Below are 17,027 nucleotides of genomic sequence, written 5' to 3' on the forward strand. Positions count from 1 at the left end.
CAGGAGACACTGCACAAATCTGGCCTTTATGGAAGAGTGGCAAGAAGAAAGACATTTCTGAAAGATTTCCATAAAAGGTTTGCCAAAAGCCGCCTGGGAGACACAGCAAACATGTGGAAGAAGGAGCTCAAAATCCAACTTTTGGGCAACAATGCAAAACGTTTGGCTTAAAAGCAACACAGCTCATCACCCTGAACACACAGGGCGCCTGTTGTGCAGGGGAAGGGCGGTCGACCTTGGATTGGAATATTGCAGGTTCAATTCCCGCCTTGCCCTACCATGTGTCGAAGTGTCCTTGGGGAAAGACACTGAACCTTGCCTCCGGTGGAAGGTATTGATGGAAAGATGGATGGAGCCAAATGGATGAGCATTCTGGAAGAAAACCTGATGGAGTCTGCAAAAAACCTGAGACTTGGATGGAGATTTGTCTTCCAACCAGACAATGATCCAAAACATGAAGCTAAGTCTACAATGAATGGTTCACAAATAAACATATCCAGATGTTAGAATGGCCAAGTCAAAGTCCAGACCTGAATCCAAAGGAGAATCTGTGGAAAGAACTGAAACTGCTGTTGACAAACACTCTCCATCAACCTCACTGAGCTCCAGCTGTTTTAAGGAGGAATGAGCAAAAATTTCAGTCTGTGGATGTGCAAAACGGAGAGACAAACCCCCAGAGACACACAGCTGGAACCACAGCAACAGCTATAAAGTTTTAACTTAGGGGGCTGAATCATTTTGCACAACCAATATTTCAGTTTTTTATTTGTTAAAGTCTGAAATATAAAATTTTGTTCCACTTCATGATTGTGTCCACTTGTTGTTGATTCTTCACAAAAAATTACAGTTTTATGTCTTTATGTTTGCAGCCTGAAATGTGGCAATAGGTTGAAAACTTCAAGGGGGCCGAATACTTTCACAAGGCACTGTAAATGGTAATTGCATTAATCAATCGTCTAAATCACCTTTTGAGTCGAGGTACACATTTTTACTTGATAAAAATCCGGCAGCACACCAGCAACCAAAACTTTAAATAATATAGTCAGTATTGAGGTACAGACCCTCCATGGTTTGTTTGTAATTGAGGTACAAAAGCTTCAGGTTGCAGTCGAAAATGTGCCCATGCAGTCGTTTTTCCCTCCAGTTTATTAGAATGTAGCCTCATCAAAACAATATTATATCTAAGCTGTGATTTATCATCATTTTTTTTAAATGTTTTTCTTTTTTATATTATCACAGCATGCTTGACACATTTTACACAAAAAAACCCAACATTATCTTCATGCCTATAAGTTTAATTGTAACAACATAAAAACGTGAACAGAGTGAAGTTTTTTTAGTTTCTCCAGACAACTTACAAGAATATAACTTAAACGTTTTAGTCTTGAGTGAATAAGTTGTTTCAAACTAGTTTAAATATGTCTGTTAGTCACTTGACCTTAATGCTGTTTTTATTATTTTGTTCTTAATCATTTTTAAACTGAACTTCAAAATGTTCACGTTATTTAAGTCTTAAATTAAATTTGTCCTTCAATCCAGTCATTATTAAACCAGTTCTTATTTTATAAAGATGATTTGGAGCAAACACTGGAATCTCTGACTGTATTTCCTTTGTTCTCCAACACAAACCTTGAAAGCAGAAGGAAACTGAAATAGATGACTTTATTAATCCCACATTGGGGAAATCTCATTTATCTGTGGCAGCAAAAACGACATTCAGAATGAATCTATATAATATAACATCAAAAAAGGACATCAAAACTGACATTCATATTAAATTATTAAAAAAATATTTTTAAAATTATTAATACAATTATTATGAAAATTATCAAAAATAAGATTTGTATTAAATAAATATAAAATAAATAAATACAGCTGCAAAAGTTTAAAAAACATGTGGTCAACTGTAAAAAACATGTAAAAAAAAAAAAGTGGCACATTTGATTCTCCTGAAATTCTGATGGAAAATATTTAACCAAAAACTCCACTCTTCTTCTGCAGAACTTTTGGGGCATTTTTAGGGAGAATGGGGTATCAATCAAGGCCTTGGTGGCTGTGCTTTCTTTCTATGTGTTGGGGGCTAAAGCCAGAGCTGCCAACACACAGAACAGAGTGGGTGGACTGTATGCTGCCTCACTCTACCTGCTGCTATTGAAAATCCCAGGTAAGGGAACCTTAAGGTTTCTTCAAATGCAGCATAACTCTGTGGTTAAAAGCATATTTTAACTGAGACTTGGTCCTGTTGTTTATTTGTTATTATTTTTTGCTTAAAGGAAGCATTGCCAACCAAGTCTTTCATGAAGTTTTGTTGGACACCTGCTCTGACCTGACCTCACACTGCTGGCCTCAAGACTCTGGAAAAAAGCGCAAAAAGGATGGGATGAAAAATCCTCAAGGCGAGGGGAAACGAGCCAAAGCCCAGAAGAAAAAGCCTCCACAGGTACAGAGCCCCTTCAGGACAGTAGAGACAACGACATTAGTACTGAAGAAACCTTTTACTTTGGCCTGTTTGTGTATTGATGACAAAAATGCTGTGGATGTGAGATTCTGTATGCAACCTTTAACCTCTGAAGACCTGGCGTTCACATGTGTGGACATCACATTTTGGGTTATATTACTACAGTCATCTATTGACAGTAGGTTATTTATTATTTAATGAAGGCCCTGTTACCGCATGTGTAGAGAGTTAACTCAAACATTATCTCTAATCTTCAGAAGTTATTACAAAAGTTTAGGTTTAGAAACAAAAGACACCTCCAGTGTTTAATGCAAACTAATACAATATAAATGAGGTTGGATCAAAAAGGTAAATCAAGAAAACAGCGTTAAAAGACAGCTCCGCCTCAGTGACAAAAGGCTGGTTCCGCTTCAATGAGAAGACATAAAAAGGATGGCTCCGCCCCATCACAAATGTCTAGACTCGTATTACAGGGGGGTCAAACTCAGTCGCACAGGGGCCTAAATTAAAAACATGCTTTAGGTTTTGGGCTGAACAAGATAAACATTTACTGATCACAAAAAGCTAAACTTTTAAACCTTTAAAACATTTAATACTGAAAAATGAACTTTTTGAACATAAATATGAATAAAAACATGAACTCTAATCCAGAATAACTCAAGTTAAAGCTTAAATAACGTATAATATTTTGCTCTCCATCAAAATGTATTCTGTACAAATTATACAAATATGGAGATGCCGCAGAAACAAAACAAACAAAGCCTGAAAATATTAATAATAAGAAATAAAAAATCATGTCTTTCCATTTTCTTTGCTCTTTTATCATTTGTTAGAGTTGGACTTCTGCATCATTTTTAGCAATACTTTCTTGGTGTGCGACGTCCTGTGTGTCTTTGTAAAACAATTCGAAGCGATTGGATCTAAAAAAACAAACAAACGTATTGTGAATATCATTTTTGGGTTTTATAAAACATTACAAACTAAATCATAGAACTCATCAGTGGGATTACTCCAAAAATATTTGGCATTTCCCTAATTTTGTCCAACACTAACAATAGAAATCCTCCAAAAAACCTCCATCCATTCATAAAAAAATGATCTATAGTTTATTTATGATCTCATAAAGTGCAGCTGTTTTTCTGCATTACCTGCTGTCTTTGTCAAATACTGACACCAACTAAACAACAGAAAAGACGCGTAATAACAATATCTACAATAGTTGGTAAATAATGACATTATCAAAATGTAGGCTGCGCTCCTCACAGATGCGCCCACCACCCTTCCCCTCCCCTCCCGTTCTTTCTGACGTACGCGGCTCCGTCTCTATGGCGGGAGCGCGCAGCTGTGGCCTAGAGTTGATTTTTAGACTGAAAGACTCCCAGTTACCTGATAGCGTGATTCATCCAGCCACCGGTGAATTGCTCCCCCCTCTCGAATTTTTTGACTTGGTATGTTCCATAGTCTATCTCAAAGAGGCGTGGGCCGCAAGTGTCTTGCAGCAGAGGGCGGTGGTCACGTGCACGTTAGGTCCGCTGTGTCGGAGCGGGGAATTGTGGGAAATAATCCCCATTGCCTGCTTTGGTCGAAATTGGGTTGAGCACGGGTTTTTCTTCTGCCTGAGTGCCTTTTCATGTGGCTGTTTTACGTTGTTTCACTCTTAGTTATTTCATCTTTTTATTTATTTTATTTTATTTTTTGCACCATAAGTGTGGAGATGGGAGTGGATGAAGATATGGGTGTGATGTTAAGTGTCTGATGTGTCAAAATAAAAGCGCTAAGTGCCGACTGTAGCAGGCATGTAAAAATAAAAGCCAGAGTCTCCTCTTTGACGTAGCTATTTCCCTATGTGTTACACTGTCGGCACAGAAAATGCTGCCCCATATGATGTGCCGCCCTGGGCCACCGCCCACCTCGCCCATATCAAAAACCGCCACTGGTCAGTGGTGGGACTTCTCACATTTTACGCAATATGTTGTGATGTTTAGAAAGAAAAATGACCTAAATGATTATATAGCTGATGTATTGCATTTTGGACAGGTCTTTGTAATGTTTCATTTATCGAAAAGATTTTTTGTTGTTAGATGGAAATGGATGAAGCTGAGGAACAGGACGAGGAGGAGGAGGATATTTATTTCTCAAACGAAGATCTGATGAAGATCAGAGAAGCAGCCGTTTTTCTGGTCCACAGCCTTCTGAGGCTCCTCCAAACATTTCCACTCAAAGACCGGCCAGAAACCGCCAGCAGCTTCACGCAGGTAATTCTGGTCCCCACCCCCCCGGTTCTTCAGACCACACAGCAGCGTGAGTAGATCAAATCCTCTGGTCTTTGCAGATCTTCTGTAAGCTGCTTCACATTGAACCTGTCCTTGGTGAGATTACCTTTGCTGCTCCACGGTGAGTTTTCTTACGCCACTCTCTGATATGTGGAAGAAATGATCCATGAAAGCAGCCTGATCTTCTTGCCTGTGCAGAGACATGACTGAAATGAGGAGCATTCCAGAGATGGCTTTCTATGGGCTTGAGCTGCTCTGCTTAGCAAAACATGGAGACCAGAAAGAAGTAAGGTCCAGTTACCTCTGTTTCTGGTCAGTTTGTAAACGCTCTGTCTGTTTAATATCTGTATTCTTTAGATAAGTTTACAGGCTTACAGGTGATCTGATTCGATTACTAAAGAAAGACCATCAATTCACAAATCAAACCACAATTATTACTATTTAATATATTGTTTGGTCACAGTCTTGTCTTGTAATTGGATATAATAAAATAAAAATCGTCATGCTTTATACCTTTTTGTTTAGGAGAGATCAGAATTAAAAAATAACTGATGAAAAGGCAAAGATTTTAAAAAGAAATATTTGCCACTTTAAACAATGTTGCACTCAAAAGGTTTTCTGTTAACTTCAGCAGCAAACGAATAAGAAACGTCACTGCTGAAAACAAAAAAAATCTTCTTCACAGTGTTTCCAACAACAGTTCAATCAAATTGGAACAATAGAAAACGCTGTCCTTAAACTGACAACAGTTTTTCCAACAGACAGATTCTATAAACTCACTGGGGGGGCTGGCATTGACATTGTGTGGGTTTTTAAATAAAATATTAGTAATTTCCCACAGTACACCTGACCATCCCCCGCAGCACACTGGTTACAAAACACTGGTCTACTTAACCCTTGTGCTATCCTAGGCACTTTAACATTGGGAGTTGGGTCATCTAGACCCACTAGACAGTGCTCTGAACCTTTTTTCTTCAATGATTTGTGATCTTCACTGGTGTCCATGGATTACATGAAATCTTTCCACCTTTATCCACCTTTGTCATGGTAGGGAGAACACGTCAATGGAAGGGGGGGGTCATCTAAGATAGCACAAGGGTTAAGTGGGATTTAGCATGTTTTGTGTTTCTACGATAAAACTGTGAGGCCAAGTTTTCAGAAGCAGATGTTTTCCAGAAACTCTCCTTCCTAACTTAACACAGACAGGCATTCAGCCTCGCATAGAAAACGGTCTTAAATGAATCAATCAAATCAAAAAACCTTTTTGGGAAAGAGGGGTGATTAACCACGTCACTAGTGAGGACACGTCATTGCAAAAAAGATTTGTTAATCATAAATGGCGTAATGTCTGATGTTGATGAGAATGAATGAAAAAACGAGGTTTTGTGTTGCAAAATTGTACATCATAAATGATACATAACAGAAAGAAAGGTTTCAGTTTAATGCAGTAAACATCAGAGGAGCTGCAGATGTGTAATCTTATGTTTGCAATGAGGGTTTTTGTGTTTCCTACCAAAAATGCTAACCTTTGTTCTCCTTTTATTCTTACAAAATTTGGTGAATGCAATTTAAATAATTTGTGGTATCCTGACTTCATGTTAAAATGGAAGTTGTGGCATATTTAGGGCATGGATTGATCATGATAACACAATGTTCTTTGTGTAGTCTTTGCGCAGCGTCTTCCATCAGCTGCTCTATGCCATACTGATGATGAATAAAGAGAGTCGAGGGAAACCGGTCCTCCGTGTTCTCAGTCGGAGTGTTTTGGCAATCAGGGATTATGCCATTCAGTTTGTAAGGTGAGAGGTTTGAATTTTTGCTTTGTCTTTGCTTTTAGTATGGTTGGTGTGTGCGCGTGTGACTGGTGGGTAGGACATGGGGTTCCTGGAATAGTTGCAGTAGTATTGGAATTGTTTTATTTACCAAGTGTTTCTTAAATGTTAGAGTAAAATAAATCTATTTAAAGTGATGTCATCTGATGTCCATTAGTTATACTCTTGTTTTTTTACATTCAAGCAACAGTCCTGTAAATCTGAACCTTCATTCTGAAATATATTCCTATGACCACTAGAGGGCAGCGTCTCAATGAAAAAACGTCAGTTTTCTTAAGGAAATTCTTTCAGATGTGAAACATTTTTTACACCAGATCTTTACCACAATCAACTCAACAGCTCAATTGAAACCCTAAACTATTAGACACAGTTTGACTTCATTATTTTTATCTCCTAGAATGCATTTTTCCCTTCCTCCTTGGCAATGTTTTATTTTCCTTCTCTCACGCTTTCTTTCTAGGCCATTGACTGTATAAGAGAACTGGACTGAGTGACCCCCCCCCCCCTCCCCCTAGCATTCCAAACAGGAAGTACCTGCTGGCTTCAAGAAACCAAAATCCCATAGACTTCTATAGAGAAATAAACTGCTTTTACTCCGGTTATTCTAACTTTCTTGGTCTGATACTTTTTTTAAGCATATTTTTGGATTTTTTGTTTTCTGTTTTGCAAGTCTGAATGAGTATAAACTGACCAGTCAGATACTTCAATAAAAGTAAGTTGACAGATTCTCCCGCTTTCACGTGGTAGGGGTGTGGCCCTCCAACAAGTTCACTCCTGATTGGAGAGGGTGGTCACCATAGAACACGGACTCAGTCCGACTTGGATGTTGTCTGGTTCCAATGAGGTGGCATCCAAGAAATGGCAAATGAATTGACTTGGTTTGGTTGGAGCCAGAAGTAAACCATTTTCAATGAGTGACGTCACACTAGTTTCAGTCCAGTTCTCACATATAGTCAGTGTGCTAGCCTAATGCTCATCTGTTTATTTATACCCGTATCTATGCATCCATTCCCTCTATCTGTTTCTCCTGTTTTCATAGCTCTTTTGTATTTTCCATCCATCTTCTATATGCACCGTTCAGGGTCACAGGGATGCTGGAGCCTTTCCACATCTCCTGAAAGGTGCAGCTGGACTTCATCTTAGGCCATTTATTAGTCCATCACACACAGACAACAGACAATTTAGAGGCATCAACAAACCTATGAAGTGTGCTTTTGCAGCGCCACCAAAGTTAGCAGCGTGTGTGCGCTTCCTTTCTATTATTTCTACAGGATGTCTTTGACGTTTGAACTGTTGAATGTGATTCCAGTCATTTGGTGGAGGAGCAGAGGGAGCTGGCGAAACCTTTCCTGGAGATTCTGCTGCAGCACATCTGCTTCCAGGTCAGTCATGAAGACGTTGGATCAGCTGAGCTGGCAACAGCTCTTTTCACAGGATTCTGCTGTGTCGGCATGTAGATGGTGGAGAAAAGCGAGTACCGAAGCCACGGAGCCCAGGCTGTGGGAATGCTGACATCTCAGATGGAAAATGCAGATTACAGCCGCTTCATTAAATGGCTGTTTAATTTCTCCAGACAACCAAAGGTAAGTGTACAAATGGCTAAATATTATGACATATTTCTGCTCCATGCAGGAAAACTTTGGTCTCTAGCATTTCTGTATTTACAGCACTGTTTTATTATTTTAAATGAAGTTCAGGAAAGACTTCATGATGTAGTGTCCTGCTATTTCACATTGACAGTTGGAACTCAATAGTCATAATATGTTTTTGCAAAGGGGCCTTTTATTTTTACTAGATGGAAAACAGCTGATTTTTAAGGTGATCTTTGGGGGCTGACACTTAAAAAGAATTTAAACCTTTCCAGAAGATTTTAGGACTGACAGGAACTATTTCTGAGTGTTTCTTTAATCAAGTTGTTGTGAATCGGGAGCAGATGAAAAATATCATATTTGTGACGTACAAAATACGCTGAGTGGGTCACAGCTCCCAGCTCCTCTCTATTCTGATGCATCCCCTGGTGAATTGATGTAAACAGAGAGCTCTCAGCAATGGGGAGGGGAAGGGGTGTACAGTTTCTCCATGCCATTGGTCCCACCCAAAACTCGGAGGTGAATTTCTTGTGAACTACTGCTGCACTGCAGTAACTGTCCTAGAAAACACAGGTTTTTTTTTATTTGTGCTAAAAACGGCATAATCAGAATTCAAAGCCCACTGGGAATGATCTTCAGAAGATGATGGAGTGAGACTTTTCTTAGTCTGGTCTCATCACCAGCTGCCGCTAGAACCTCAGTGCTGACTTGTTGCCCTGCTGTCGGCAGATGGTCCATCGACTGTTCTCCGTGGACGTGGTCATGGCTTTGCTGGAGCAGACAGAGAGGCGGCTGGAGGAATCTCAGGATCCGGAGCTTGCCATCTTTCTGCCACAGAGGTTTTTGATCCAGGATCTGCTGTTTGCTCGAAGGATGGATGATTCTCCCACCGTCCAAGGCCACGCCCTTTCTTGCCTGGCTCAGTGTTTGGAGCTGCCCTCCCTCAATGTCACCAGGGCCGTCCACAACCTCTTCTCTGGCAGTAAGAGCATACTTACAAGCTTATAACCATGGGCATAAACTAGAATAACATCATTTGATGCTTTCAATACAAAAATAATTTAACAGTGACTCATCCTCGTAGAATTAAATCTAGATAAAAATGTTCAAATAAATGGAGGCAAAGTATTGAGTATGAATATAATAAATATTTTTTCATGAATTTTATTGAACTGTTCCCTGAAACTGACGTAAGACAATAAAATTAGGGGTGTGTATTGGCGATACGATACGTAACCCGATGTTGAACAGGGAAAAACCCCCCACCAGATAGCTTTATACGATACTGGCAGCAACGTGGCAGTGAGTTTCGTGACAAGACGAGCCCTGTGCTTTTATTTTGACACGCTTAACAGTTGACATCGCACAGGTCTCATCATCCTCTCCCTTTCCCACACTCTCATGGCGCAAAAAACAAGTACTGTCAATTAAATATAGCTTTCTTTTTTAAAAGTGGAAGGCTCCTCTTCCGTCTCCTGGCTGGGCCTTTTCCCCTCGGCAAAGAAACTTTCCAGAGACGTTTGTTTTTTTACTAATTTTACTAGCTGCTGGGTTTTATTTTACCAGTAACTTATACTTATCACGTGACCGAGAATAGCGCCTTGGAATGCGTCAAAAATGACATGGACTGATGTAACAGTAATGCAAGTTATTTATTCTTTCTGTGTGGCCCGGTACCAAATGACTCACGGACCGGTACTGGTCCGCGGCCCGGGGGTTGGGGACCACTGTTGTAGAGGGCAAATAAACTATTATAATAAACTTTAATAATAATAAACTTTATTTGTACAGTTCCTTTCAAAATAAAAATCACATAGTGCTTCACAGTAAAACACGGTTATTACGATATATTGGCGAAACTATTTTTTCCAACACCCCTAAATAAAATGATTTATTGAAGGATATTTAAACATTTGGAGTTTGTTTAGTATTCATCAACACTACAAAATCTTATACCTAATGCTATTCAACCTGTAAGGCAGACTTGGGCGCCTTTTCAATGCTTTTTTTCATGTGGTTTTCCATATGTTTGTGGTTTGTTGTACAGAGTACTTGGACAAACTTAAATAACATTATCATTGTTTTGTTGTCTTCATCCATTGACTAAAGCAGACTTTTATCTTCTATTTTCAGCTGGGACTCAGACGGTGCTGGACAGTGAACTCGCAGGAGGTTTGGGTTCCTTTTGCTTTTTCTTTGTTGCATCGAGGCTTGTTTGAAATTCACTTCACAGCCAAAAAAAAAAGTCAAAACTCTCTGAAGAATCTCAAATCGCTAAAAACATTTGGTACTCCAATCAAGTAAGCCTCTAGTTTATTTGTTTTCATTTAAAAGCAAAGTGCCAACAGATAATAAAACTGAGCCTATTAAATCACACATGATACATAAAAGTTGGCAAGTAATACAAGTTTTCCCATGTCTGAACAGGATCAAGCAGGAGCTATAATAGATAGATAGATAGATGTAGGATCCTCGCACTACTCTCATTTAATGATTAGTGTTCAGGTCTGATGATTTAAAAAAAAAAAGACTGCAGATGTAATATCGACATGTAGGCGGAGCTCCTTTTAGTTCGGATGAGTTGAGAGGCTTGTTGCTATTTGAAAATACAACACGCCATTAATTCATTTATTTTTTAATCGGTCATTAATCTCTGGGTTTATCATAGCGGCTGGGTAGCTCGGTTGGTAAGGTGAGAGGCTAACATGCAGGAATCCTGGGGCAATTACCATATCAATGGTGAGCAGTTAACATCACCCATTCATTGGAGTGGGTCTTTAACAAATGCAGCACCGATGTCAAGACCTCAGTGAAGCTTTATGTCAAGGCCCAGGCTGCTGTTGCTCCTGTTCTAGTAACTGTTGCTGCAAATGGGATTGTGTTGCAGTACCTTCGTGCACGCAGAGCAGCATGAAAAGCCTGCCTTTCAGGACGGTGGAGATCAGCTGTGTTGACGGCTCAGGCTCTGAAGGTGAGATTCTAGCACGTGCAAAGGCTCCGTCAACACTCCTGTGGCTCTCTGTCGACCATCTTGTAATAAAAGACTCTTTCCATGTTTTGTAGCGGCAAAGGCAAACCTGGCTCTTCTTCTTCGCCGTGTAAAGGACTCAAAGACAAATGTCAGGAAGGCAGCGCTGCAGGTGCTTTACTGTTTTTGTTTTGAAATAAAGGAAACTAAAGGTCCACCCTGGTCATCAAAGACCACACCCATGACTGTTTTCCAGCTTTCCCTGTTCCGCTAGCTGCTGCTGAGCTGACTGCAGGGATTCCACAGTCTGGTCATCATCATCATCATCAGCAAGCGGTGCAGGGAGAGCTAGAAAACAGCTGGGTTTGGGTTTTTGATGACCAGGGTTGGTCAGCCAGAAGTGATCATTTCACCCTATAGAACCTTTCTGGACTGACCTTCTTATGTGTTCCTCTGACTACGGTCTTAGGCCCTGCTAGGTCTCCTGAAGCATGGTGTAATTCCCCCAACCTGGGAGAATCTGGAGACTCTGTCAGAGCGCACCAGAGACCCAGCTGTGTCTGTGAGGAAGAAGGCTTTACAGTGTGTTGGAGAGCTGCTCAGTGTGAGTGATACCCAAAAGAAAACCACTTTAAAAACCCTCAAACTTGTACAATAACAGATTAAAACGGTAACTGTGTAAAATCCAATTCTCCTGCCAATGGCCTCTTTGTTTAGTATTTTCTTTGTAAAATGGGTAAAGAGAGATAGACTATCCAAAATTTGTATGCATGTAATGCTGCATTCACATTTCAATGTTAAGTCAACGTACGGACGCGATCTGAGGTCCTGCGGCGCGACTTGGGCGTCAGACGCGGCAAGGTTGGCAAGACAAGGTTTGGGCACGTGGCGTTTTTAGTGACTCGATCAAAGGGTAGAAAAATAAATCCAGTGTGGCCGCTCAATGCGAGGGTTTGTGTCATGAACTTCCATCCATTTTCTTTACCCGCTGGTCTGCGGGGTAGCTGGAGGCTGTGCCGGTTACTGTTGGGCGAAGGCGGGATACACCCTGGACAGGTCGCCCCGCCTCCCCCCTGGAAAGGCTGACTGGAATTAAGTTATGCAACAGTTTTTGCGCGAGGGATGTATAAATGGAAATGCAGTCCCCTCTTTGCTTTTTCTCTTTAACGATGTCACAGAATGAGCGGCGTTGGAGTACAAAAGGAAAAAGCATTTTGGAGGATTGTTAATTTTATTTTTTAAGTCAACAAATGCAGCTTTATTGTGAAAATGAAAAAGCATTTCTGGTATTGACTTATTATGAGACACAAATAATTCCATAGAAAATATGCATTTGAACTAGTTAAACTAGTTGGAGTATTAAAAATCTTCAAAAAGTTACTCAAATAAATGTAACTTGTTACTGCCCATCTCTGGAAATGGGAATAAAAACCTGTTGCCATTGGATGTCCTGTCACTACCAGGCCAAAGCCGAGTGCAGCACGGTCCAGAAGGCATGGCTGCAGGGCGTGCTGCCGGCTGTGGTGGACTCTGAGAGCTCGGTGCAGGAGAAGGCCTTGGACGCTCTGGAACAAGTGCTGCTTAGTCAAGTCAAACTGTACAATGGCGGCCATCACATGGACACAGATCAGAGGCTTACATGGGATCTGCTAGGCTTGTTGTCACATGAATGCAGAAACCTGAGGTAAGAACTGACCAGAACCGGTCTTTTTACTAAGCTAAATCCATTTTCTGTAGTTACAACTACTGTGATGCTCCACTGGTCGATCTCACCATGTTAATTCCCTTGGCAGTACTCTACAACATTGGTCCCCAAACCCTGAGCCGTGGGCCTAATCGGTCCATAGAACAGTTGGGACCGGGCAGCAGAGGGGAAAGAAAACATTCTACACCCTTTTTATTTAAAATCTGATTTTGAAGTTTTATTTTAAAAAGCTGCTGGATTCTCTCCACCACATCTGACACAATCTTGACGGACATCAAGCCGCTCTGTCATGCGTTAAAAAATACAACCATTACGTTCTAAAAGTGGCTGTTCCGGTGCTATATCATGCTATATTAACCCACTAGCAAAGTTAACAAAGACAAACGTATTTGAAAAGTTTCTTTTGGCAGAAAAGATGCAAAGAGGAAACAGAAGAAGAGCCTTTAATTTCAAAATAAGAGAACTGCATTTAACAGAAAAAACAGTCTTTCCTCCAAATATGGATTTATTACAGCCGTTGTTCCCACACACTATAATATTAATGTCTAATGATAATAATAATTATTATTATTATAATTATTATTATAATAATTAATGTCTAATGTTACCAGAAAGCTGCTAATAAAGTATTTGAAATGGTAGATTCACATTTATTAATACTTTTACAAAATGGCTGTTTTTGTGACCTATTTATTTTTTTAAATGTATTTATCCGTCTCATCATAAAAGTCAGACCCCCCCCCCCCATTTCTTTTTATTAATTTTTTTTCTTTTTCTTTATGAAGGTTATGGGTTAAAGGAAAATCTGTGGCACTTTACTGGCTGCCTTAAAAGAATCATCTTAAAGCCCCAGTCTGATCTTTTGATCCATTTTAAGATTGTTCCCAGTCTGTTTTTATTTTATTTTATTTAGGTTTTTTGTTTCATTTTTATATGGAATTAAAAAAAACCTGTAATTTTCTATAACATAGTTTTTGCAGAGCGTAGGAGTTTATCAAAAATGTTCCCTTTGAGATGTGGGCGGGACTGTTGGTGTTGACTGAGCCCGCCTTCATTTCCCATGATCCTTCTGTTTACACTCACACTCCTGCTAGCTTACAGCCCCCCGCACACCTCACAATTATCTTTAGCAGTGCAACAAAAATGGTGGTCAACATCAGATCTATCCAGCCGTCCAGTTCTGATCCAGATTCCAGCTCAGACCCGGAAAATAAAGAAGTTCATGGATCTATGTGTCTGACAGTGGATGATCAGAATGGAGCAGAGCAGGGGGACTGTGACTTGCAGGTTGCAGCTTTTCCATAACCACAAGCTTTCTACAACTACGTTTTTTCATCTACACCTTATTTCAGAACAATGTGAATGAAGAAATGCATTTGTGAGCTTAATTTTCTTTACATATGTCCTCCACTATGAGAAAAATCCTATATGTTAAAATCCCCATTAACAGCAGAGTGGGTCCTTCAATGATCTGTATCAACCACAGCAAACGGGCTGTGGTTTGACCAAAAGCAAAGCTATATAGACCTCAATTTAATGTGAGTGTGTCTTTACGATCACATCAGTCTATTTGCCAGAGAAAAGGAGATGGAGACTAATTGTAACATTTCTTTTGTTCCAGCCGTTATTTTAGCAGAGCCTTCACCATTTGGTCGAAGCAGAACAAGTTCACGCCGGCTTTCATCACAAACCTGATGTCACACTTTAAGGCCGATCATGCTGCAGGGGCCTGGCTGCTGCTTTCCAAGGTCGCCACTTCATGTCCCAAAGTCCCATGTGGCAAAATCCTGGACTCGTGGGACGCATCGATCAGGCGAGCACGAGTTTTACCTGAATCATTTCCAGACATTTTGGTACTGGTCATTTTTGATGATCCAATTGTGTTTGTTTAATTACCCAAAAATCTACTTTATATTCTTGCAGATCAAGAGATGTCGACGTGACAACCTTCTGTCACATTCTATCTGTTATGGGAGACGTTGCAGTTCATTTAAATGATGATACCAAGAACAGGATAGTTGGTAAATGATTGTGGAAAGGCGATAGACTTCACTAGAAGAAGCTGGAGAATGATGACCCTCCCTCACTTTTCTTCTTTCAGAGGATCTAATGTCTTTGTTGAAGAGTTTCACTTTGTCTCTTGAGTTGATCAGCACAGCCGTGCAGACTCTTTATCAGCTTGGCTGTCAGGAGAACATCAAAGAGACCCAGGTTTGGAAAGAAACCTTGTTTTAAAAAATATGTATTCGTTTTTGTTTACTTGTCGAACAAGAAGTGCGAGTAGCCAAAAGTGAGGGTCTTTCTCATCATACTTGGCTTGTTGTCCAAGTTAAAAATGAGAGTCCAGAGTCCAACTAGACAGGAAATATCATCCATTCATTTTTCAAACCCAATGAAGCCCTGTAAGGGACACGGGGTTGCTGGAGCCCATACCAGTTATTGTTGGGCAAAGGTGGGGTACTGAATAGGTTGCTGGTCTGTCACACAATCACTCACATTCACACCGAATCTCTAGTGGCATTCTGAAGTGGTTTTTCTGCATCGAGCCTAGCTGGTTCTGTGGGAGGAGGCACAGCCACCAGGTCCCTGCCTGCAAGCCCAAAAACATAATCATACAAGAACATATTCTCTTGACAAGAATCACTTTGGCTCTCAACCACCCAACCACAGTAAGATGACAGATAGATCATGGAGAGATTGAGTTGTTACCAAGTGTTTGTGTCACTAGTTTGGTGGGTCTGTTGTGGTAGGCATCTGTCTCCCCCTTGCGTTGTGACTCGTGTGTGTGTGTGTGTGTGTGGATGTTGTGCATTATGTTCATCTGAGTTGTGTTTGTGTCCATCTGTGTCTTTGATGTTATCCTCACATTATCACAACACTCTAAGCTCATATTCTGTTATCTGTTTTTTTAAGTTTCATGGAGTTTAACATTTCTTTCATATCAAAAATGTTTACTTCGTTTTTTGTCAAACTGTTAAACGTTTTGCATTTGAGGACTTTTTGGGTTTCTTGTCTTCAGGCCTTCCTAAACCAGCACTGTGGCGAGCTCGTGTCTATTTGTGAAGCTTATTTATCCGCTGTCATCCTCAATGAAAATGGAGCCCAGGACCTTGATGAAGAGCTCATGGTGAGCAGGCTTTTCCCTCTTATTCAACCACACTCCTGTCATTGCAAGTTGGTGGTCACTTGTCCCTCACCAAAAATGATTTTTCTTTTTATTTGTTGAATCAAATTACACTCGGATACAAAAGTTCTCATGGGGATCCAAAGCTTCTTTCTAAAAGATACATCAGTCTCTACGTTCTCTGCTGTGGACTTGCGTCCTAGAACAAAAAAGTTCTCAAAGGGTTAACTGAAATATTTGTGGTTCCAAAACAGTTTCTCTGCCCTCACCTTCTTTTCTCCCAAACACACTTAGCAGACACAACCACACCTGGCTGCAGGTGCATAAAGGTGATGGCCTTATGAGGGCATAGGCAATGCATCCATTATTCTACCTGCTAAATGATATCTTCACCTTTTGCTCTAACAACCATGGTCCAGTCAAGTCAAAATAAGTGTGCATGGCTTTAAAAAAATTATTATTTTTAAATATGACTTGAAGTGACTCACTGAAGAGTTAAATTTCTAGAACCGCTCTACCAAAAGAATTTCCTATGACTGCCGTCAACCATATTTTTAACCTTCTGTAATCAGCTGGTCAGAGGGGTTGTACTAGGGCTGGGCGATTAATTGGATTTTTTTAAACGATTTATTTTTTTGGAAAATCTAGATTTTAGTTTCCCAGCTATCTGCTCTCTTGCGTTTCCGTTGTCTGGAGTAAAGTCAGTCCGTCGGTCTCTCTCAGAGCGCAGATGTGGAAACAGCAGCAAGCAGAGAGGAGCTTCTTCCATGAGGCGGAAAAAGAAAACACTAGTGTTAGAGACTTCTGCTAGATGCCTCCTGTAGCTTCAGTTTAAGCTGATGAAGCAGCAGAACATGATGATTTATAACAGGATCTAGAAAGAACTGGAGGAAAAACCTGTTGAAATACAGCAGCAACAGACAGCTGTGTGGTTAGACTACGATACTACGATGCTTAATGCTAGGATGCTAAATGCTATCGAGCTGCTCCGGTTTAAAGTCAGACTATATTTTCACGGAGTGAACTTTAAGACGTGGAGAATAAATGAAACAAAAACCATTCATAAAACATTTATAAA

General features: G+C 40.3%; 1 protein-coding gene across 2 annotated transcripts in view; it reads left to right on the forward strand.

Annotated features, from left to right (window-relative positions):
• The window catches only part of ncapd3 (non-SMC condensin II complex subunit D3), a 34,842-nt gene that overhangs the window by 3,439 nt on the left and 14,376 nt on the right, over positions 1-17,027 (forward strand). For both annotated transcript variants that reach the window (XM_011484054.2, XM_020709275.1), the window contains exons 3-20: positions 2,002-2,164; positions 2,274-2,440; positions 4,540-4,713; positions 4,791-4,852; positions 4,930-5,017; positions 6,397-6,530; positions 7,873-7,945; positions 8,021-8,146; positions 8,882-9,134; positions 10,286-10,324; positions 11,040-11,123; positions 11,216-11,292; positions 11,590-11,724; positions 12,584-12,804; positions 14,447-14,638; positions 14,749-14,846; positions 14,927-15,036; positions 15,845-15,952. In XM_011484054.2, coding sequence (XP_011482356.1) covers positions 2,002-2,164; positions 2,274-2,440; positions 4,540-4,713; positions 4,791-4,852; positions 4,930-5,017; positions 6,397-6,530; positions 7,873-7,945; positions 8,021-8,146; positions 8,882-9,134; positions 10,286-10,324; positions 11,040-11,123; positions 11,216-11,292; positions 11,590-11,724; positions 12,584-12,804; positions 14,447-14,638; positions 14,749-14,846; positions 14,927-15,036; positions 15,845-15,952 — 2,304 coding nt within the window. The remainder of the gene's footprint in view (positions 1-2,001; positions 2,165-2,273; positions 2,441-4,539; positions 4,714-4,790; positions 4,853-4,929; positions 5,018-6,396; positions 6,531-7,872; positions 7,946-8,020; positions 8,147-8,881; positions 9,135-10,285; positions 10,325-11,039; positions 11,124-11,215; positions 11,293-11,589; positions 11,725-12,583; positions 12,805-14,446; positions 14,639-14,748; positions 14,847-14,926; positions 15,037-15,844; positions 15,953-17,027) is intronic.

The sequence above is a fragment of the Oryzias latipes genome, chromosome 15, assembly GCF_002234675.1.
Source record: "Oryzias latipes chromosome 15, ASM223467v1".
NCBI lineage: Eukaryota > Metazoa > Chordata > Actinopteri > Beloniformes > Adrianichthyidae > Oryzias > Oryzias latipes.